A 22,078-nucleotide genomic window follows, 5' to 3' on the forward strand; every position below is an offset into this window, starting at 1 on the left:
TTCCTTTAAAATGTGTGTATTAAACTGACCTTGGGCAGGTGGCAGCTGGTTTACAGCCTGACCTGGCCACTTTTCCAAGTTGTGGGCGGCGTCAGCATCAGCCGGAAGCAGCACCACGCTCCAGCCCAGTTCGTGGGGGCTCTCATGGGGGAGAAATCCCTAAAGGCTGCAAACAAGACCAGAGGCGTCCACCGTCCACCGTGCACTGTGTCAGGGAAACAAAAGCCTCCAGGTCACTGAAAGGAGCCTTTGTTCTCGGGCTCTGCTCCACCAGAGGCCCTCCCACGTCCCTCAAGCCATTGTCAGGGTTTGGGACCGCCTCCCCCACCCCAACCGGGGACATTCCGAAGGATTGACAAATTAAGGGCCACACAGGCTCAGGAATCAGCTACAACAGAGTCAAAGGGAGCCTGCACTGCAGCCTCTCCAGAGCGAGTCCCACACACAGCACAGGCTGGTGGAGCGCCCCCACGTGCACCCCCCGCCCCCAGCCTCTTCACCGCATTTTCATTCTTGTGGTGACTGAGCTCCTGTGTTCTTTCCACAGTCATTAATGGTCAGCTCTCGCATTTTGGCCCTGCTGAGTGGCCCTGGGACAAACCAACTGATCTTGCTGTGTCTAAATTTCTGCATCTTAAAAAGAGGGATAATCCCACAGATTGACCCCATTGGGCTGTTGCAATGATGGAATGAAAAAATAATTAACATCTGAAGTGCGTGCTTGCTCTGTGTCCCTGCTAACTGCTTCACAGACATCAGAATTAGGTACCACCTTTAATCTTCATCAAGAAATGAAGCTTAGGGGCCAGAGCTGTGGGGTAGTGGTTAAAGCCACAGCCAGCAGTGCCAGCATCCCATAGGGACGCTTGTTCGAGACCCAGCTGTTCCAGCTTTCTGCTATGGCCTGGGAAAGCAATAGACAATGGCCCAAGTCCTTGGGCCCCTGCACCTATGTGAGAGACCCTAAGAAGCTCCTAGCTCCTGGCTCCTGGCTTCAGATCGGCCCAGCTGTGGGCATTGAGGCCATTTGGGGAGTAAACCAGTGGATAGAAGATCTGTCTCTCTGTAACTCTGCCTTTCAAATAAATAAATAAATAAATAAGTTTGTGATTTAAAGAACTGAATCTTAAAGAAGTTAGCAACTTGCTCAAGCCCAGTGAGGATGCTGGGACGCACAGCTGTCCTCAATTCAGTGCCAGCTCCTTGCTTAGCAGGCTGCTGGTTCTGTTACAGAGCTGGCAGAGGAGCCAATTAAAATTCAGATTCCTGGGCTGGCACCGTGGCTCACTTGGCTGATCCTCTGTCTGCGGCACTGGCATCCCATATGGGCGCCAAGTTCTAGTCCCAGTTGCTCCTCCTCCAGTCCAGCTCTCTGCTGTGGCCCGGGAGGGCAGTGGAAGATGGCCCAAGTGCTTGAGCCCTGCACCCGCATGGGAGACCAGGAAGAAGCACCTGGCTCCTGGCTTCGGATCAGCACAGCTCTGGCCATAGCGGCCATTTGGAGGTGAACCAATGGAGGGAAGACCTTTCTCCGTCTATCTGTCAAATAAAAAAAATAAAATTCAGATTCCTCGGTCTTGACCAGAACCTAGGATTCATTCTGAGCTTCACAAGGCTCAGGAACCTGCATTCTTGATTGACTGGAGGATGCTGATGGTGCAGTAGGTGGTATCCAAACCACATCTGGGAACCACTGTACCTGGTCATAATGAAACAATTCTTTAAATGTAATGAAACTACTGCTTTAAATAACAGTTGCAGAGAACTTCTAGGGTGGGCCAAGGGACACAGGAAGCAAGAGAGTTGTAGGACTTGTGGGGCCTTGATTCTGCAGGCCTCCCCAGGAGCAGGCAATCAGTGACAGAGTGGAGATCATGCTGGTGACAGATGTGCATGCGTTGAGCAAATGTCCTACGTAAGCAGACAATGATGACTCAAGACACAGAAGGTCTGGGGTGCTTCAGGGAAGATGTTCACTGGCACGAGGCAGGGCAAAGTCACCCACTTCAGGAACAGGCCAGGCCCACACCCTGATGTTGCAAAGTCAACATTGGCACAGTGTTTGAGCTCAAACCATGATGGGAGTCTTTGGGAAGGGGAGTTAAGTCCAGAATCAGTGGTCTGCTTATTGCGATTAGCAGGGGGTCTCTGTGATACTGTTTCAGGAGGATCTGCTCCCAAATATCTCTCTCCCAGCCACCTCGATGGTCACTACTACATTCACTCTTTCAAGGTCTGTGCAGACAGGTGGATTTTTAATTGGCTTTAAGAATTGCCACACAGGCCGGCGCCGCGGCTCACTAGGCTAATCCTCCGCCTAGCGGCGCCGGCACACCGGGTTCTAGTCCCGGTCGGGGCGCCGGATTCTGTCCCGGTTGCCCCTCTTCCAGGCCAGCCCTCTGCTGTGGCCAGGGAGTGCAGTGGAGGATGGCCCAGGTGCTTGGGCCCTGCACCCCATGGGAGACCAGGAAAAGCACCTGGCTCCTGGCTCCTGCCATCGGTTCAGCGCGGTGCGCCGGCCGCAGCGCGCCGGCCGCGGCGGCCATTGGAGGGTGAACCAACGGCAAAGGAAGACCTTTCTCTCTGTCTCTCTCTCTCACTGTCCACTCTGCCTGTCAAAAAATTAAAAAAAAAAAAAAAAAAAAAAGAATTGCCACACTGCAACTTGCCAACATGCTAGCAAGGATCACGTTACTGAAACCTGGTGCTGCCCCAGAAGCTTCTAGTTACTTCCAATGCCTGTGGCAGGTTCACCCAGGCAGTGTAAGGCATAACCCAAGTCAGACTGTGGTTGAATCTGACTGACATAGGCTCTGATTTGACCTGCATGGTGTTGACACTTGGTGTTAAAAAGATTTTGCAGTCAATGGCAACACCTCCAAATCAGATGATTTCAATAGACATTTAAAGGTTTTGCTCTTTAAGAAGGAAAAACAAATCGCTAAAGGTGGGTCCCACAGGCACCTGCTGCAACAGACTAGCTGCAATGATCCCATGGAACTCAGAGCCCCCAGGCAGCTGCAGACATTCCCAAAACCAAGGAGGACTGGTCTACTTGTCTCAAGTCAACTCATGAGATCTGAGTTTACAATCCTTTATGGGGACAGGAGAAGATTACCAAGACAACCAACCCCGACCCCACAGGTCCTACCACGAGACACTGTCTCCTTTCATCAGTGGAAGTGAAGGGAGGTCTGAGGATGGCGTACAGAGCACTAATGTTCACTGAAAGTCTACTTGATGCCCAGCTGTTCCTAAGTCCATCTCACTTGTCATCTCCTGTGACTTGGTTTTGTGAAAGGCTAATCAGCTCTATTATTCTGACCAGACAAAAAAAGCAGAGTGCCCAAGTTTACCAGCGAGCAAAGTACAAAGGCGAGACCCCAGTGATTCTACTAAAGACTGACAGTCCTACGGTAAAAGTAACTCTTCCTTTAAGATGACTCTGCCTGAGAATGGAACTCTAGAAGCTTGTGGGACAATTGAAGTTGGCACACACCAGCTCCAGGAGGGAGGCTACAACTCAGCTCTCCCTCCATCAGGGTATTAACACAGTTGGTTTTTCCAGAAAAAATAAAACCAGGAATCTAGATTTGAGTGAAATTTACTAACATTTGAAAATCTGTGAAAAGGAAGGAAAATGTGTGTGAAGGTAGGATTTGGTCCACAGTGTTTGGACTTCCATTGATTACTTTTCCAAGCTTACACATAGCACAGCACAGGGTGACAGGTTGTAGAGTGAACTCTGAGCTCAGTCTCCGCTCTGCCACTTAGGAGCTGGGTGCCTTTACTTTTCAGTGCCTCTGTCCTACCATCGCCACACTGGTGATCATGACCCTATGGCTGTCACAGGGATCCCAGGAGCTGACAGCTAGAAATGAATGAGAACTGTGCTGGGTCTGCCTGTGCCGGGGCCTCCCTGTAAGAGAATGAGGGCTTCTGTTTGGGGTTAGCACTCTTTTCCTGAGACCCCTCTGTTTATTCTGTGTGGGTGGGATGGGGAGGAGATAGGAGCTTCTGGGGCTACATTACAGAATTTAGTAGCACTCTAAGAGCAATACTCTAGCCCTGATCTCAAGAAAGGGTGTTGATTCTCCAAGCAGATAAAGGAATACAGTTCTCCTAACAGAAGGGTAATGAGCTATAAAACCTCAGAACTGCAGCTGGTGCTCATACCATGCAAACCAAACATTAGCACTGGGTACTGATTTGTCTGGCTAAGTAGTTTTCCTGGTAGAAATAGTAGCCAACTACTGCCTACTAGCACTGAGAAATAATTTGGGGGACAGGTGTTGTGGCACAGAGGGTTAAGCTGCCACTTGGGATGCGTGTACCTCATACTGGAGTGCCAGTTGCGCCCTGGCTGCTCCACTTCTGATTCAGCTTCCTGCTAGTGTGCGTCCTAGCAGGCAGAAGATGATGGCTCAGGTATCTGAGTTCCTGCCACCCATCTGGGAGATTTGGATGCAGTTTCAGGCTCTGAATTCCAATCTGGGTCAGCCCTGGCTGTTGTGGGCATTTGGGGATGCCCAAATGGAAGTTCTCTTTCTGTTGCTGTCTTTCAAATAAATAAGAACAAATGAACATTTTTATTTTAGAACTAATTAAGGATTGTGCATTTGTGTTGGAGACTGTTTAGAGAGAAAGCTTTAATGAAGAATGCTAACAACAGCCAGGTGTAAATGGACACATGGTCACCATGCCCATTTACAGAGCCAAACACTCCCCAGAGAAGAGCTTGGCCACGCTGTGCGCACACAGGTGTCAGTTCTGATGCCTCAGGCCTGCTCTGAGGCACCAGCTCCAATGAGGCCCCCACGGGCACCATCAGTGGTGTCATGGCACAGACTCCAGGCTCTGCAAACCACTGCCCCGTGCCCTGCACCAACATTCTCTTTATTCACCCAGCACAGTTTTGATCCTGGGTGACCACGTCTTTGCCACATGAGCCTTTAGAAACTTTCCTTCCAGAGCCAGCCATTGCCCCCAGAATTAAACAGTCCATCTGGGCCTGCAAGGAGGAAGGGAGACTGGGGTGGGGGTGGGGAAGCTGGTTAAACAGCCCAGGCCTAGAAATCTCCCACCACTACCCCCTTCAAGATTTCAAAAGCCCCAGCTCCATTCTACAACAACTACTTCCCAAGCTATATCCATCTTTTCTTTCTTCCTTCTTTTTTTTTTTTCTTAAACATTTATTTATTTGAAAGGCAGAGTTACAGAGAGAGGAAAGACAGAAAAAGAGAGCTCTTCCATCTGCTGGTTCCCTCCCCAGATGGCTGCAATGGCTGGGGCTGGGCCAGGCAGAAGCCAGGAACTTTTTCCGGGTCTCCTACGTGGGTGCAGGGACCAAAGCACTTGGGCCATCTTCCACTGCTTTCCCAGGTCATAAGCAGAGAGCTGGATCAGAAGTGGAGCAGCTGGGACATGAACAGGTGCCCACATGGGATGCCAGCGTCTCAAGCAGCAGCTTTACCCATTATGCCATGGCACTGGCCCTCATCTTTTCTTTTTTACCTCTACTCTGAGGGTGAGCCCAGCTCAGACTGAGTAACCTGGTCTTGTCTTGATGCCCTTCCCTTCTGTACCCCTGTGCTGGCTTCCAGGGGTTGCTGCCAAGCTCTTCTGTGATGCCAGAGAGTCTCAAACAACCAGCAGTGTGAGAAGACCCGAAAGAGTCCCTATCAAGCCTAGTGCTTTTTCAAGCTGCGTTTCCTTTTTTCTCTATTAGGTTCTTTGTTGCACAAAACCTCATGTGGAACCCTGATGTCTCCAAGAGGCGATTTAAGCCTTTATTGGCACCAAGAAGTGACTTTTCGCACGTGGGCTCTTAAGGCTCTGCAGGTTCTCAGGGCACAATCTGAAATCTAGGATCTCATGTCAGTGATTTACTTTAATAGATGGGGAAACTGAGCCCAAGAGGTTAAGTGACAGCCCGAGGGCAGTATTAGTATTGGTTTCCTAGGGCTGCTGTGATAAATTACCACAAACCCAGAAGCTTCCAACAGCATGCATTTGTTTTCTTAGCATGGTGGAAGGCAGAGGTTGTCAGTCAGCTTCCCAGGGACAACATTGAGGTGCAGGCAGGGCTGTGTCCCTTGCCTTGCCTTGCCTTTTCCACGGTGGGGCTGTCCTCCCCCCCCCCCACCCCAAACTATGTGGCCTTGTCTTCTCTCTAGTCCCGGCATGTGTCTCTTCTTACACACAGCCTTGTCATTGCACTGGGGCCACCAGAATGCTCCAGGACAACCCATTTCAGGACCCTGAATGTAACCACATCTGCGAAATCCCTCTTGTCGTGTAGCATCCACGTCCGTACATTCCAGAGTGTCAGATGTGGACGTTCAGGGCGTCATTCAGCCTGTCTTAGACAAACAGCAGTTAATAGCGGAGCCGTGGCTGGAGCCAGGACTCCTGGGCTCCTTTTGCTCTGTCTTGGTGGGGAAAGAACACTCCCTCGGCCGGCGCCGCGGCTCACTAGGCTAATCCTCCGCCTAGCGGCGCCGGCACACAGGGTTCTAGTCCCGGTCGGGGCGCCGGATTCTGTCCCGGTTGCCCCTCTTCCAGGCCAGCCCTCTGCTGTGGCCAGGGAGTGCAGTGGAGGATGGCCCAGGTGCTTGGGCCCTGCACCCCATGGGAGACCAGGAAAAGCACCTGGCTCCTGGCTCCTGCCATCGGATCAGCACATTGCGCCGGCCGCAGCGCGCCGGCCGCGGCGGCCATTGGAGGGTGAACCAACGGCAAAGGAAGACCTTTCTCTCTGTCTCTCTCTCTCACTGTCCACTCTGCCTGTCAAAAAAAAAAAAAAAAAAAAAAAAAAAAAAAAAAAAAAAAAAAAGAACACTCCCTCTTCCTGGCACCTACTTAATACTTGGCCTGCTACAAGCCAGGAGCAGAAAAGGACTGCTCTCGCTGGGGCAGCGATGGAGGAGTTCAATACTGTAAAAGGTGACGGTGACCCCTGGCAAACAACCTTTTCCTTTGGGTGTGTACTTGTGCAGGAGTGGAAGGCGAATTCTCAGAGATGGCATAAAAGCAGTGATAACAATTATCATTCTTTACACCAACACTATGAGGAGGGGGACATTATTGCCACTTACTGTTTGGGGAAACTGAAGCTCAGAGAGAGGTACATAGCTTGCTTCAGAGCACACGAGTTACAGCAAGAGCCAGGATTCCACTGCAGGTGACCTGAGGCCAGAGCCTGCGTACTTAACCATGACCTGAAGCTCCCCAGAGTTTACACACAGAACACAACCCGGGCCTGGGCAAGGTATCTGGGTCACGTGATGTCAGCAAGACGGACTTTAATGCTTCTACTGCACACTGTGGCAGGAGCCTGGGCCTGCGCCCGCCTTTCCCACGGACTTGCTCCATGGCACTGCAGCATGTGGATGTCACCCTCTTGAAGATGAACAAAGAACACTGATGTTTTTATAATCTGAGAAACTGAATACAAGGGCTTCCAGGAGCTCATGGATGGGTGGCTATTCAGGCCTGGCAGGTAAGATGTTGGTTGGGACACCTGCATCTCACATTGGAGTTCCTGGGCTCGATGCCCGGCTCCAGCTCCTGACTCCAGCTCCCTGCCAACGTGGACCCTGGGAGGCAGCAGTGATGGCTCAAGTCATGGGGTCCCTGCCACCCATATGGGACACTGGGATTGAGTTCCCAACTCCTGGCTTTAGCCCCCTGGGCTGCTGAGGGCATTTGGGGAATGACTCAGATGGGAGCACATTCTCACTTTCTGCCATTCAAATGATTGTTTTTAAAGCTCATGGGAAATTCACATTATTTTTTAATTCTACTTTCCCATGAATGTTTTGGAGCCCCCTCTTACTCGCACAAGCTATTGGGAAGGGATGAAGAGATTTACTACACATTTAAAAGCTCACGCTTGGGGCTGGTGCTGTGGTGCAGTGGGTTAACGCCCTTGCCTGAAGCACTGGCATCCCATATGGGCACTGATTCTAGTCCTGGCTGCTCCTCTTCCGATCCAGCTCTGCTATGGCCTGGGAAAGCAGTAGAAATGGCCCAAGTCCTTGGGCCCCTGCACCCGTGCAGGAGACCTGGAAGAAGCTGCTGGCTTTGGATCAGCACAGCTCCTGCCGTTGCAGCCAACTGGGCAGTGAACCATTGGGTGGAAGACCTCTCTCTCTTTCCTCTTCTCTGTGTAACTGACTTTCAAATAAATAAAAAAAATTAAAAAAAAAAATAAAGCTCATGCTTTAGGGCTTAGGAGAATGGGACAAGGGCTGAGTAGGTGGAGCACAGGGACTTTTAGAGCAGTGACACTGTAATGGCCACATGTCGTCATGGCTGTCAAAACCCACAGAACGTACATAGCCAGACAGAACCAGAGTGTAAACCTTGGACTTTAGCCAATAACTCATCGATATTGGCCCAGCAACTTAACAACCACACACAAATGGATGCAAGATGCTAACATAGGAGAAACTTAATGTGTATGTTAGGAGTATATGGTCATTCTCTATACTGTCTACTCAATTTTTCCAAAGAACCTTCATTAAAACACACACACACCTTACACTTTTAGACAATCCCAATAGTCTGCTCAAAAATTCTTTCTTATTTGTAAAAGTCTTGGCTGGTGCTAGAAGCCAGGAATATTCTTCCAACATCCCTCACTGATTTGTATCTGCCATTTCCTACAAGACATTGCACCCTGCTCACCAAATCTCAGCTTTCCTCAGATACCACTCAGAAAAGCACTGAGCCTAGACTTGTCCTGGGATCTTGTCCTAGCCTCGTCACGGCCAGCTCTGCTGCCTTGGGACAGTGCCTGGATTTTTTGGAGCTTGTATCCCCTTTGCCATTAAGATACACTTTTCCCAGTAAAGTTGTTGTGGTAATTCAGTAATACAATACATAGGAAGGCTCTGTGCAAACCCCAGGGCGTTAGACAAATGGAAGGCAGAGCTTCCTTCCTGTTAACTCCTCACTAGCATTTTCCCCCACTCAACAGATCAGCAGGTCAAGCTCAGGAGGGTAAGTTACTGGCCCCAGACCTTGCAGAGAGTAAGCAGGAAAGCTTGAATTAGAAAAAATAACCAAAGGATGGGTGTTGTGGCACAAAGGGCTAAGCCACTGCTTGAGACACTGGCATCCTTTATTGGAGTGCCTCGGATGGAGTCCCAGCCCTGTGTTTTGATCCTGTCAGTGTGCTTGGAAGGCAGCAGCAGATGACCCAGGTGTTTAGGCCCCTTTCACCCAAGAGGTTCTGGTTCTTGGCTTCAGCCTGACCCAGCCCTGTGGTGTTATAGTTATTTGGTGAATGAACCAGCAGATGGAAGAGGGTTCTCTGTCACTCTCCCTTTCAAATAATTTTTAATAATTCAAAGAGTGGTGTTTGATGCAGCAGTTAAGATATCCGCTCGAGACACATGCAGCCCTAATCAGAGTGCTTGGTTCAAGAACCAGCTTTGCTTCCTATGTAACTTCCTGCTAATACACATTCTGGGAGGTAGCAGGCGATGGCCCTGCCATCCACATTAAATACCCTGATAGAGTTCCTGCCTCTGGTCTTTTCGCCTGGCCCAGCCCTGGCTGTCATGGGCATTTGGGGAGTGAAACTTGGTGCCTTTTAAATGACTTAGAGATTTTAAAAATCAAGCCTGATTCCAAAGTTCATGCTTTTAATCATTATACTTAGTTGACCTTAAAACATTAAAGAATCAGAAGGTAACAGTTCCTGGAAGAATCTCAAACTAAAATCTACATGATAATACTCATCTCCTCTCTTCTTTGGAGCTAATCTCCAGGCCAATGACAGTCTAATGGCAAATTTCTCAATAGACCCCTGAGTCCTTAAGGCCTAGAACCACGGCTTTCCTGCCAAGGTCCAGGAAGGGGGGAAGGGTTGTATTTTATGTGTCTATTTTAAGCATGGCTATGATGGCTATGGACTTAGTGTTCAGAAGGGTTAAACATCTGTGGTGAGACAAATTTTGTCTACAAATAAAAACTGTAGCAGACAATAAATTTGAATGCTGTCTCAAGAATAACGGGCTCCATCATCTTGAGAACAAGTAAAAAACGAAAAGACTTCCTCCTGCTAACGAGACTTTGTTCTTCCTGACTCGCTAAGATAAAAGATGATGTTCTCTCAGGGTGTTGGCTGCTCTCCAAATGCTGGAGTCTCTGCTTACAGAAGTAATTCATCCACTCACTTATTCATTCTTCACTGAGCACCTACTGTGTACCAGGCACGGAACTAATTCTTGAAAATCAAACAGCGGGAAAGGCAGACTCAACTGCTCCCTTAACAGAACTTGCAGGCTTCTGGAGGAGAAAGCTGACCAAGCAGACAGTTATAACTTAGGAGGTGTTGGGAGAAATACACACAGCCCCACAGATAATCTCTAACACAGCCCACAAAGCAATGTAGTCTTGGCCTGGAAGGCATTCGCCCTGTCACCTGAGCAACTGCCAATTCTAGGCACAATCTCTGGGACTGCCTACCTGCCACCATCTTCTCCTTGCCTTTGGATAATGCCACATCGGGTCTTTTCCAGACTTAATGGAGTCAGATTCACCTGTTTCTTCTGCCATTCTTCTCATTTCAGGGAACCTAATCAACTGGTATTTACTGAGGCCTTACACTTGGCCATGGGGCAGATAGAGCAGAGAGGTTTAGGAGAGTGCTTATCACATTGTGCGCTCTTTGTGGATCTGTTTGTTTCCCCCTGTAGACAAAAATTCAAGGGTAGGGGCTATGTCTCATTCATCTTTTTTATTTCAGGGACTTTCTTTGGGTCTTGTAAGTGTAAGGGTTCAATGACAATTTGTGGAAAGAATGGAAAAACAGAAGAGCAGAAGTGAGAGAGAGAAAGGAGGGAGCAGGCAGCTCGATCCCTTCTTTAGATAGGCTATCAGGTGGCACTTGGCAAACTGAGGTCCAGTCCAGCTTCCCCCAGAAGGAATTCTCAACCTGACACACGCGGCCAGAAACACAAAGCTGGAAAGGCTGGAGAACTTATGGCACTTTGGGAAGACGGAACATCTGCATCCACCTGCCTTGTCTCATGTAGGTAGGTTTCCCCAGCTTCAAGAAGCCACACCCGCTTTGTGATGAGAGCTGGGAACTATTCCCACATCAGAGCCAGCTGAAGTCCATAGCAGGCTGTGCTTGGTAAGCCCCAGGAACAGGAGCTCCACTCACCCACCCACTTAGCTCCCCATCTCCGCAGTTGGAGTCCCCCTCCATACGTCCACTTTACCTGCTGGATTCAGGGCCCTGGAACGTCTGTTAAAAACCCTTCAGTGGGCTCTCAGGGCTGGATGGATCGTGCCATGCAAGGTCCTCCTTCCTCCCAGCTCCCTGTCTCTCACTAACCTCCTCTGTTGCCTGTCCTGTTGGCCAAGCTCCAGCCACAAACCCACAAGCAGCGCCTCTTCGCAGACTTCCGCCACTCTGTCCACGTGAATTTTCATATGCTCTTCCTTCTGTCTGGAATGCCCTTCCCCTGGAAGACCCCTACTCATCCTTCAAAAACCCAGCTCATGTCACTTCCTGAGTAAAGACAGAATCCAGCTCATCTCCCTGAACTCCCCGTGTGCTTGTCCTCAGAAGCTCGTTTCAACTACTAGTTCTCCAGTCTACCTGTGAACTCTCCAAGTACCTGCGTGACTTTTCTAAAGTATTACTTTGGGCCAGCGCCGTGGCTCACTAGGCTAATCCTCCGCCTGCAGCGCTGGCACCCCGGGTTCTAGTCCCGGTCAGGGCGCTAGATTCTGTCCCGGTTGCCCCTCTTCCAGGCCAGCTCTCTGCTGTGGCTCGGGAGTGCAGTGGAGGATGGCCCAAGGTCCTTGGGCCCTGCACCCGCATGGGAGACCAGGAGGAAGCACCTGGCTCCTGGCTTCGGATCAGTGCGGAGCGCCGGCCGCGGCGGCCACTGGAGGGTGAACCAACGGAAAAGGAAGACCTTTCTCTCTGTCTCACTGTCCGCTCTGCCTGTCCAAAAAAGAAAATATTACTTTCAGGGCCTGGTGCTGTGGCATATCGGGTAAAGCTGCTGCTTGCAACGGCAGCATCTCATAAGGGCACCAGTTCGAGTCCCGGCAACTCCACTTCTAATCCAACTCCCTGCTAGCAGCCTGGGAAAAGCCGCAGCAGAGGGCTTGCTCCTCTAGTGGGAGACCCAGAGGAAGCTCCTGGCTTCTGCCTGGCCCAGTGCTAGCGGTTGTGGCCATCTGGGGAGCAAACCAGTGGTTGAAGATCTGTCTCTCTCGAACTCTTTCAGAATAAGTAAGTCTTTTAAAAGGTAGTATCTTCATATGAGTTTACATGGTTTTATATCAAACATCTTGTGTGTGACTTCTGGTGTATGACTGGCCATCGGCAATACAGATGGAACGATTGAACAAAATAACTCACTTGATACATTCTCAGCCCAGCTTACCCTCTGCCAAACTGCTCGGGCATGGGGGACACCACTGTGACTGGGACAGGCAGGCTCTCTGTGTATACGTGTGTGACATACAGAGACAAGTTGACAAATACATCAACAAGGTAATTTCAGGGGGTAATAGTGCTCTGCACAAACAGGATATACAGAGAAGGTAGTTGGTCGAGGGGAGTGGCTCAGATGGGTTGGGGAAGGCTACACTGAGCTGAGGCCTGAAGGTCTGGAAGGAGCCAGCTGCCTGGAGGTCTGAAAGCCCTGTGTCCCACCTGAAGGGAGCAGTCAGTGAAAAGGTCCTGAGGCAGGAAGGAGCTCAGAGGGCTCCAGGAAGGAAAATGTGCATGGGAAGCAGAGAAATGCAGACCGTGTAGAACCTTGTGGGTTGTGACCAGGTGCAGTGACAAAACAAATGGCTGCTGAGATCAGCAGAGACACTGCCACTGAATGGGTGCCTGTGTCCCTCCGCACACCTCCCTCAGCGGCCTTACTGCCGGCTCACCGGGGCGGAGACAGCCCTCATTAATCTCAGGAGGCAGGAGAGCAGACTAACTAGGGAAGCAAAGGCCGCCTGCCCAGCTTTGTTTTGAAACCGTCAATTGCGAAGTCTGCTGGCTGGCAGAGACAGGGTTATTGATTTTCCCTTCTGGAATGCGTGTCCTACAGAGTCCTCGCAAAGAGAAACTGAAAAACAGAGGGAAACACAACGGCTGAGGAGCACAGGGCAAAGGGACATTGTTTTAAAACCATCTATCCTGGTTTTTGTCTTTCTTAGACGCTTGTTGGACTGTGACTTGTCGTATCTTTTTTTTCCCCAATTCATTTCTTGCTGTCCTAGCTCCATGCTTTTCCCATGATAATTTTTCTTGCTTTCTCACTGTAGCTTTACCAAGCACAGGATTTGTATACAATAGGCACTTAAAACTGGAATGGGGAGTGTCAGTCTCTGAGGGTCTCCTTCTCCAGGTCAGTCTGTCCATCTTTAAACACAGTGCCTCCTGCCCTTCTGGAGAGGCTACAGGAATGGGACCAGCCCATAAAACCAGCCTTGGGTAATTGCACCGGGCTGGCGGCATCCCCAGCTAACTAATTTGTCTTCTCTGGAGAAACCGGAAGCAATTAGGGGCTTCCTTCCACCGCCTGGGGGGCAAGGTGCCAAGTCCCTTTACTATAGCAGCACCCTAGCAGCTCCTGGTTTCACAGGGTGCAGACGCCAACACCTGCGTCCTTTCTGTGCGCTCTGATAGAAGTCGCATGCCTGCCGACCTCCTTAGGTGAGCTGGGCCTCTCTCTCTCTCTCTGGAAGCCTCTTTGGCAACTTTTCCTTCTTCCTGTTGCTGTCCTGGCTACATGAGGAGGAATCTTTAAAGATGGGTAGAATGTGACTAATGGTACCCTAGGTGTGGAAGCCTGGCCTGAATTTTGCCTGCTCACTCACCCACGATGATGGGAACTTAATTTTATCACCTGGAAAATGGTATTACAATTGCTTCCTTCTTGAAGGAAAATGTCAGGGCAGCAAAGAAAACAACGTGTGTCACAACTGCACAATTATTTACAAAAAAGACAATCCTTGATTTTCTTTTAATAAGGCATCTGGTGTTATGAATAGGCACAATCAGCTGTCATTTCACATATCATTTAGTTTGAAGCCTGACACTGTACTCTAATAATTTATCTTTTATTTTACCTAAGGAAATAGTGGAATAGTGTTCTATTATCGGAGCTCATACAGTGTGATAAAGAAGGCTCGAGGCTGGGTGATGGTTCTCCAACAGACTGACCACAAGGAGGTACCTACTGAGGCTTAAAACGTGCTATTCATTGTTTGCAAAGTAGGCAATTTCCCTGTGGATAACTGAGCTCTGGTAGTAGGCGTGTTTGCTTCCTCAACAGGTTTTATACAAACTTCACACACACTTCGTTTCTGCCCAATGTCTCCTATTCCCCTGGATCAACGCATATTTAAACGCACAAGTTCAACATCACCTCTGTCCAGATGCTATGAATGTACCCCTCAGCTCTGGTCCGAGATCTTCAAACACTCACTGAGCCTGTCTCGGGGCTACGGGGCCGTCTGATCTAACTCCCTGTGGAAACCAAGGCAGCTGAGGCCTGGGGATGTAGTCTGGCTTTAAGAAAGTCCCTCAACTCACAGGTCCACGACTGAAGTCAGATTCACTATTGCTAAGACAGAGAGGACGCTCTGTCCACACTCACTGCCTATTGGGGACTGCACATCAGTTCACACCCAACATGATTATCACCCAATCCCTGATCTAAGCCCAGCTCTTTCCCTGACCTTTCAATCTCTATGAAGTAGAAACCCTAAAAAGGCACAAATCATATTTTTATACTTGTGTATATTATTCTGTTGTTTCTTCCAGAACTGGCATTTTACAGAACCTCAAAATGTATTATTTTTAAAGAGACTATTTATGTAAGAGAGAGAGAGAGAGAGAGAGAGAGAGAGAGTGAGTGAGTGTGTTAGTTCTCTCTCCAAAAGTCTGCACCAGGCAGGATCAGGCCAGGGCTGAAGTCGTGAGCCAGGAACTCAATTGTTAGAACCATTGCTGTTATGTCCCAGGATCTGCATTAGTAGGAAGCTGAAGCAGGAGTTGAATCCAGGTACTCTGATGTTGAAAACGTGAATCTTTACTGCTGGGCTGAAGGCCACCCTTCAAAACATATTTTGGTGGCTGTGTGACTAGGTATTGTCTCTACGTACTGTGACTATGTATTTTCTCTATGTACTGTGACTATGTATTGTCTCTATGTATTGTGACTATGTATCGTTCTCTGTACTGTCTGCGTTTGGAATTCATCGTGAGGCACTTCTCCTCTGGCCTCACGGATCCTGCTGCCCTGTTCCCACCAGCAGCTTACTTGCAGATACCTTCACTTCTCTCCCGAGTGAGAGTGGCACCTCCCGGGCTGGACTACAGCTTCACTTCCTGCCCCCAGCCCTTCTTTCTCCCACCACCTCCCATCCCGACTTCCTCTTCCAGAAGAAACATTTGCCAGAGTCCCAGGTCAGAAGGCACCCTCCCTCGGGCTCCACCTCTTTTTCTCACCTCATCATCTACTGTTCCGCCTTCTCAACCCTCCACTCCCACCAGAGGCCTCTGTGGGTGTGCTCTGAAACTCACCTTACAGAGTCCCACCTCCTCATTCTGGACACACTCTCGGCCCACTGACTGTGGAATCTAACCATCGGTTGGGCCCAGCTGAAGTTTTCGCCATCATAACAGCAACAAAGGAATACGGCAGCTAGGACTCCCTCAGAACTTCCCATGTGCGTCCTCAGTTATTCAAACATCTAACTCTAGTAACCTTCACAAACACCCTGGGAGGTTGGTCCAGGACTATCCTCACGCTACAGGGGTGGAAACCAAGGCTCGGAAGCAACACAGAATGCACCCAAGGTCACAGACTCAGTACCTGCAACAGATGGAATTCATACATAATTCTACCCATCTGCCAAAGCCATGTTTCTAACCTTTGGGCTGCATTGCCTAGAGCTATTTTTCTTCTCTAAAGTCTGACAGCTCCTCACCCTTTGCAGTCACTTACTTGCCGACTTCTATGTTGACTGGCATTTTATGAAACAGTCCTGTGTATGCACATGTTGTCTCTTGTCCCCAGTTACAGCGTAAGCGCTGGAGATTGTTACGGTAGCCTTGTGGGCTCTGTCCCACAAGATGTGCCTACTGAACAGACTGGAAGGGTAAAGTGTTCAATCCTCCTGCAGTTGTTTCGGTCAATTAACCCTTTAACAAGGAGTTTACTCTCCTTCCTTTTTCCACCAGGACGATGCAATGGGTATGAATAAAAAGAGAACAGCTCACTAAGTACAGGCTTCTGGTTGAGCATCTCTACCCCAAAAACCCCAAAATGTTGCAAACCCCAAAACTCTGAATACTGGCATGACGTCACTAACAGAATTGCACACCTTGAAACTTTGTTTCACCCACAAAAATCATGAGAAATACTGTACAAATTACCTTTAGGACACATTGATAAGGTATGCCTGAAACAGAAATGAATTTCACGCTTTGACTTGGGTCCCTTCCACAAGATATCTCGGCATGTGTACGCAAATATTGCAAAATCCAAAAACCCGAAACACTTCCCTACCCAAGCATCTTGGGTGAGGGATCCTCACAGCCTGTACCTTCTCTGCCTAGGGCGGGCGGGCCTGAAAGTAGTTGCTGGAGTGACTGAGGAGTGTGGATGTGTAGAATCACAGCACTTTTAGCTCCTGAAGCCTCTGCACAGTTAGAGGAATCACAAGGGCAAAAAATACCCAAAGCTCGAGGAATTCTAACAACGACTGAACCATCGTGAGATTGCATTTTTATTTAAGAATCAAAATGCTAACCCTGCTAATTACACAGGCCTGCTTGGACGGCACCACAGCAGGTCTCTGTTAAATGGTCTGTGTGGAATGAGCGACATGGCATCTGAACCGAGTTCTCACGTGCCGTACGTGGAACATTCATTTTGGGTGCCTTCAACAGGAAGCTGGTTGGCCTGTAGCCAGTTAGTGCCCCTCTCTGGGCCTCTATTTCCTGTGTCCTGGCGTTCTGGTAATTAACACAGTCCACTAGTTTGAATTCACATGCGCAGTTCTCGGAACCCAAAGAACAAAATGTAGACGATCACCCGGAAATACCCAAGTGTCATGCACATTAGCTCTTGGTGGGACAGAGGGTCAAGCTGGCCCGTATCTTGTGTTCTCAGAGAGCTCTCTCGAGTCAGGAAGTTACTGCTCACCAAAGGCCGACACCTGTCCTGTCCAGGGTGGCACACTGCCCCGGGCTGTGGCTGCTCCACCCCATCCTCTCCTGCTTTTGGGCAAACACCCCCAGAGGAAGCAGCAGGCAGCTGCCTCGCTCAGCACCTGCTGCACTGCCCTCTCTGCTCCTGCCAGCCGTGGAGATGCCTCTGCCCTCCTGCGTGCAGTACAGGTGCAACTCCACAGGCCGTCGCCTAACGGCTCCAGCACAGGGGAAGATAACCTGTACCTGGAAGCCATCGTCAGCATCCCTTCAGGATGCCAGGAAACGAAAACCCTGCATTCGTGATGGGGAAAAGTGACAGCTAAAGTAGTTTAAACAAAATAAAAGCCTCCTTCAAGTCTTCTCAAGTTGAGTTTGAGGCTGCAGGGGAGGCTGGGACAGAATGGCTTTCTCAGCCAGGCCACTCTTTCTTTTTGCCCTCTCAAAAAACGAGTTCTGAACCCGTGGGCAGGGTTCTTTGTGATTCAGTAGATGCACTCCTTGCGAGGGTCAGGGCCCAGGCGTGGCAGATACGGAGTGAAGAGCGCAGGCCAGGGAGGAAAGACAGGCTATTCGGCAAGTTCAGAAACAGTGATGGAACAGTTCTACCTCTTGAATCTGCTCGTGACAAAACTGCACAGAGCTGCCCTCCCACCCCCACACACTGAGTGCACGTGGGACCGTGACAGCTCAAGAACAGGGATCTGTGGGTCACACCAACGTCAGTTTCTCGGTGCTGAGACCACAGCAGGATCATGTAAGATCCTACCATTGGAGGAGACTGGGACCTGGGACCTGTCTACTCGTTTTTGAAACTTTATAGGAATCAATTATTTCTAAATAAAAAGTGAAAGACAACATGCAAACAAAAAAACACACTGCCTAGTGCAGTGCAACTGGACCCTGGTCTCCCAGGCCCCAGCCTGTCTCACAGGAGAGGCAACAGAGAACTCTCCATCACCATCCTCAAGTCCCAACTTCCTGAACACTTACCACGAATGAAGCACTTAGAAAACACTTTTCTCACCACAGCCAACACTGCCACGGGCTACCCTCCCCACCCCCACTTGGCAGAAGACAGTGTTGATGCTGGGGAACGCTGCCACCAAGGCCACCCAGCTCACCTCTGGGGCCAGGCTCTGTACCCTAGGAACCACACAAGCGCAGCCCTCACTCTGTCTGAGGGCGCCTGGACCTCCCTCCTCCCGTCCTATTCCGCACCCCTGCTCTGGCCCCAGAGCCCAAGCTGGCCACCTGTGCGGCAGCAAAGCAAGGAAAACAGCACTTACAGGTTCTTCACGTCAGCAATGCCGCGGAACGCCTTCCTCGGGACCCCCTGGATCTGGTTCTCGCTCAGATCTCTAAACAAGAAGAGAAGAGGCACACCACGTTAAAGACCCAGGCCGGCTCTCTCTGCATCTCATTATGATAACAAAACCTCTCCCAGGGCGAGGGCAAGGGCGAGGGCCAGGGCGCGGGCCAGGGCGCTGCCTGTGCTGTCAGAAGTGTTGGCGGGACTGTGTGGTCTCAGGCCCCAGGCTGCTACAAGGTCCCATTGTTCTGCCAGAGATGGCCCTGGCTGAAATGGTTACCAGGCGAGAGCAGCTCCTCCAGGGCGGGCGCTGTGGGTGGTCTCGCACCTCCAGGCCACGAGCCAAGATACTGGCTTGTTTGTTGCACACACTACACTCAATTCTCTGTTCTGTCACCTCTCAAAGACGACCCCTTGATCCCCCTCCCCCGCCGCCCTTCCCCCACGGCAGGGCAGCAGGGTCAACACCACTCAATCGCACATCTCTTAGGGCTGTCCCTTGCTGCTCAGGGCTCTCTGCCTTTGTCGTGTGGGATGGGAACAGAGCCTTGGCCATCTAATTTTCTGATGGGGTGAGCATTTCAGCTTATTCTAGCATCCCAGAGATCCCTGGAGGCCCCCTGGGTCTTCTCAGAGACAGGCATGAAGTATTCAAATTGCCATTTCCACAAACCCATTCAAAACAGGGGGGCCCCAGGCACCTTGTCTAGCATCAAGCAGCACCAGTATGTATAGTGCTGCGGAGAGTTACTATGGGATAGTTGTCAGGTTGCATTGCCCGGCTAAAACCCAAGTCTGTTCTCAGGGCTGAAGCATTGCCCAAGCCTTGGTTACCTCTCCTGAGAATGCCATTTTTTGTTTTTGTTTTCCCATTTTATTTATGATTTTTTTTTTTGCAAGGCCAAACTCCGGTGCCTGTTTTCATTCAGCCCTCAATCCTTCCTGAATCGCAGTGAGCAATCAACCTGTAGAGCCCCAGCAAGGCCTGCCCTGTGTACCACAGTGTCCTGCAGAGCACGGACGCCTTGCACTGTCTGGCTCACGTTTCGCACAGCCTTATACTGCGGAAACACCTCCAAGGGGGACGGCATGGAGCGGGCGTTGCGTAGAGATGAGGCTGGAGGGACAGTTCTTTATTCAGATAGAAGATGTATAGGAGGATATTATAAGACAGTACTTATAAAGCTCATGGGAAAATACAATGAAGAGAAGTTTATTTGGGCGCCAAACATCCTTGAAATGTGTGTCTTTTTCATAGTAGGATTTTTCAAGAACTTTTCAAAGATCCCTCAGTTTTGCACCACAATTTACTTAGCTTTTAATTCCATCTTCCACAAAAAAGCAGCCTCATCCATGTGGATGTGCATGCGTTGGCTTGAGAGTATTCAGGTAAAAACATGCACTCCGACATCACCACTGCTACCAGTTAGGAGCAACATATAAATTTCACCAGTATGACCGCATAATAAATGGTCTATTATAACCTCCGTTTTTGCCTGCTATATTGAGAACATCTGTCCGGTCATTAACAGCACACTTATGCCAACATTTTGAAGAGCTGTATAACATCCAATTGTAAGGGTGGCTATGCAATTCCAAACGGTTGGGCAGGCACTTATTTGCCATTGAAAGAAACGCGAGGACAGCCATCTCTGCCCATATGGTTTGGAGACACTTGTGCAACTATTTCCTTGGCACAAGGCTCTGTAAGGAGAATCTGTTGGTGGCAGGTGCTGAGGTGCTCAACAGAGAGACTGCATTCGTGGGCCCTCCCCCACACAGGGATAGTCTGAGGGCATCTAATCAAAAGCTATCTGGAAGGAGAGCCCAGACAACCATCTTCCCCTAAAACCCCCGGGCAGTCTAAATGAGCAGTTGGCCAAGGGGCAGAAGACAAGCAGTCAGTTCTGTGCTCCCACCTGCTGAGATAAGCCGCATACTCCTGCAGCTGGCTGAAACTCAGGACACCTGGGCAATGTTTGGGGCCACACTTAGGTTGCAAAGCAAGGCTTAGCATGAGAATAGGGAGCAGGTGTGAGCCCCAGGGCTTCTGAGCTAAAGCAAAGGGTACTCCCCATCTCACATCCAGTTTCTTCTGTCTGTAACTGAGGTAAATAAATTTAGATGCACAGGGAGCCTCACTGCAGCCCCACCCCCACCCCCCTCTGCCAGGCCTGATTCAATGAGCAGGGCTCCAGCCTGGAGTTGGGACGCTGAACAAAGCCCACGATGACAGCAGAGGTCAGGCGGTGTCATCAAGGCCACTCCGCTGCTCTCCATCAGCCTCCAGAGAAGGGGCCAGGGTCCTGTCATCTGACTAATACGATTTCCACCAGGCATCTGGGCTGCAGCCGAGGCTCCAGCAGCCACAATGGGCCCGGTCTTTTCTGCCCAGCGATGGCCTGTCTCCAGGCCACCAAGCCCCTGCTCACAACTGCCCCAGGCGCTTGGAGGCCATCTCTGGCTGTCCTGGGAGAAGAGCTCCGGCTCTGCCTCGGACAAATGGCTAGGGATCCAATCAGGCGCCAGGGGACCAGGCAGGAAAGAAGCACGAAGTATTACTGAAACACATCCTGAAAGACACTGGGAGGAAGAGCAATCGCACAGGTTCTGGTCCACAGTACAGGGTGACCAAGAGAGGAGAGCCACAGTTACACAGGCTAGTCTCGCAGTGGCGCTGGGCAATGTCCCACCTAGGCAGTCCCGAGGGCCAAATCCCACGCTGGGGCGGGGCAGCCACTTCCGCTTCTGTTCCCTATTTTCATGCTGCGAATTTACCCAGCTTTGTCCCTACTTTAAGAAGCCCGGCTTTCTCTCCACCTCCTTGCCATTGCGTTTCTCCTGCCTCTGCAGAGTCAGAGAGTAGATTGGAGGGAATTTATCCATTCCCCATGACAATCTGCTTGTAAATTTTATTAATTTTATTTTCCATTGAGCCCCTCTTCTCCGACTAACAATGCCGCGGCCATCCATCTGCAGGATTGTATATTGATTTCATAAATACCTCTAGTAGGCTGACAAACTGACAGCTTTAATGGTGTTACTGATGGGGCGTGGAGGAGGGTTCAGGGCTGGGTGCTTCATTTTCGGTAACCATTCCCTTCACAATTATTGTGGGGCCTTTGTGAGGGTTCCTAATGGTGTGTTTATCTCAGCAGGCTGCCCCAGCCCGGAGCTATTGTTAAGTGTGCGATCTTTGAGAGAGACAAGAGCCACCGTTTCTGGCTGACACTTAAAGAAAAATAACAAAATCTATCCGTGAGGCCCATGAGCCTAGTTCCATCTGATTGCTTGTTGGGGTTTAGTGCCCCACCTTGCACAAGGAAAGCTGTTCAGGGTGGGGAGTGGGGGGAAGGCCAGGAAGGAAGTGACCAGAAAAGGGAACTTTTTTTTTTTTTTGAGCCTTAGAAGAAAGGTATATGGTTGGAGCAGGGAAAAGGGGAGAGGGGTTTGCTGGGTTTTTCTGGGGCAAGCAAAGAAGATGGCTGGTGGGAAAGGCTGTGTTGGTTGGGAGCCTGGGGCCGGGAATCAGGATGCCTTTTGAAATAATCAGGGCTCTGAAGGGA

General features: G+C 50.1%; 1 protein-coding gene across 4 annotated transcripts in view; it reads right to left on the reverse strand.

Annotated features, from left to right (window-relative positions):
- SLIT3 (slit guidance ligand 3) overlaps positions 1 to 22,078 on the reverse strand; it is a 642,447-nt gene that overhangs the window by 191,748 nt on the left and 428,621 nt on the right. For all 4 annotated transcript variants that reach the window (XM_002710368.6, XM_089335062.1, XM_089335061.1 and 1 more), the window contains one exon: positions 18,490 to 18,561. In XM_002710368.6, the coding sequence (XP_002710414.4) occupies positions 18,490 to 18,561 (72 nt within the window). The remainder of the gene's footprint in view (positions 1 to 18,489; positions 18,562 to 22,078) is intronic.

This window comes from Oryctolagus cuniculus, chromosome 6 (assembly GCF_051225735.1).
Source record: "Oryctolagus cuniculus isolate XC-2025 breed Fujian yellow rabbit chromosome 6, ASM5122573v1, whole genome shotgun sequence".
NCBI lineage: Eukaryota > Metazoa > Chordata > Mammalia > Lagomorpha > Leporidae > Oryctolagus > Oryctolagus cuniculus.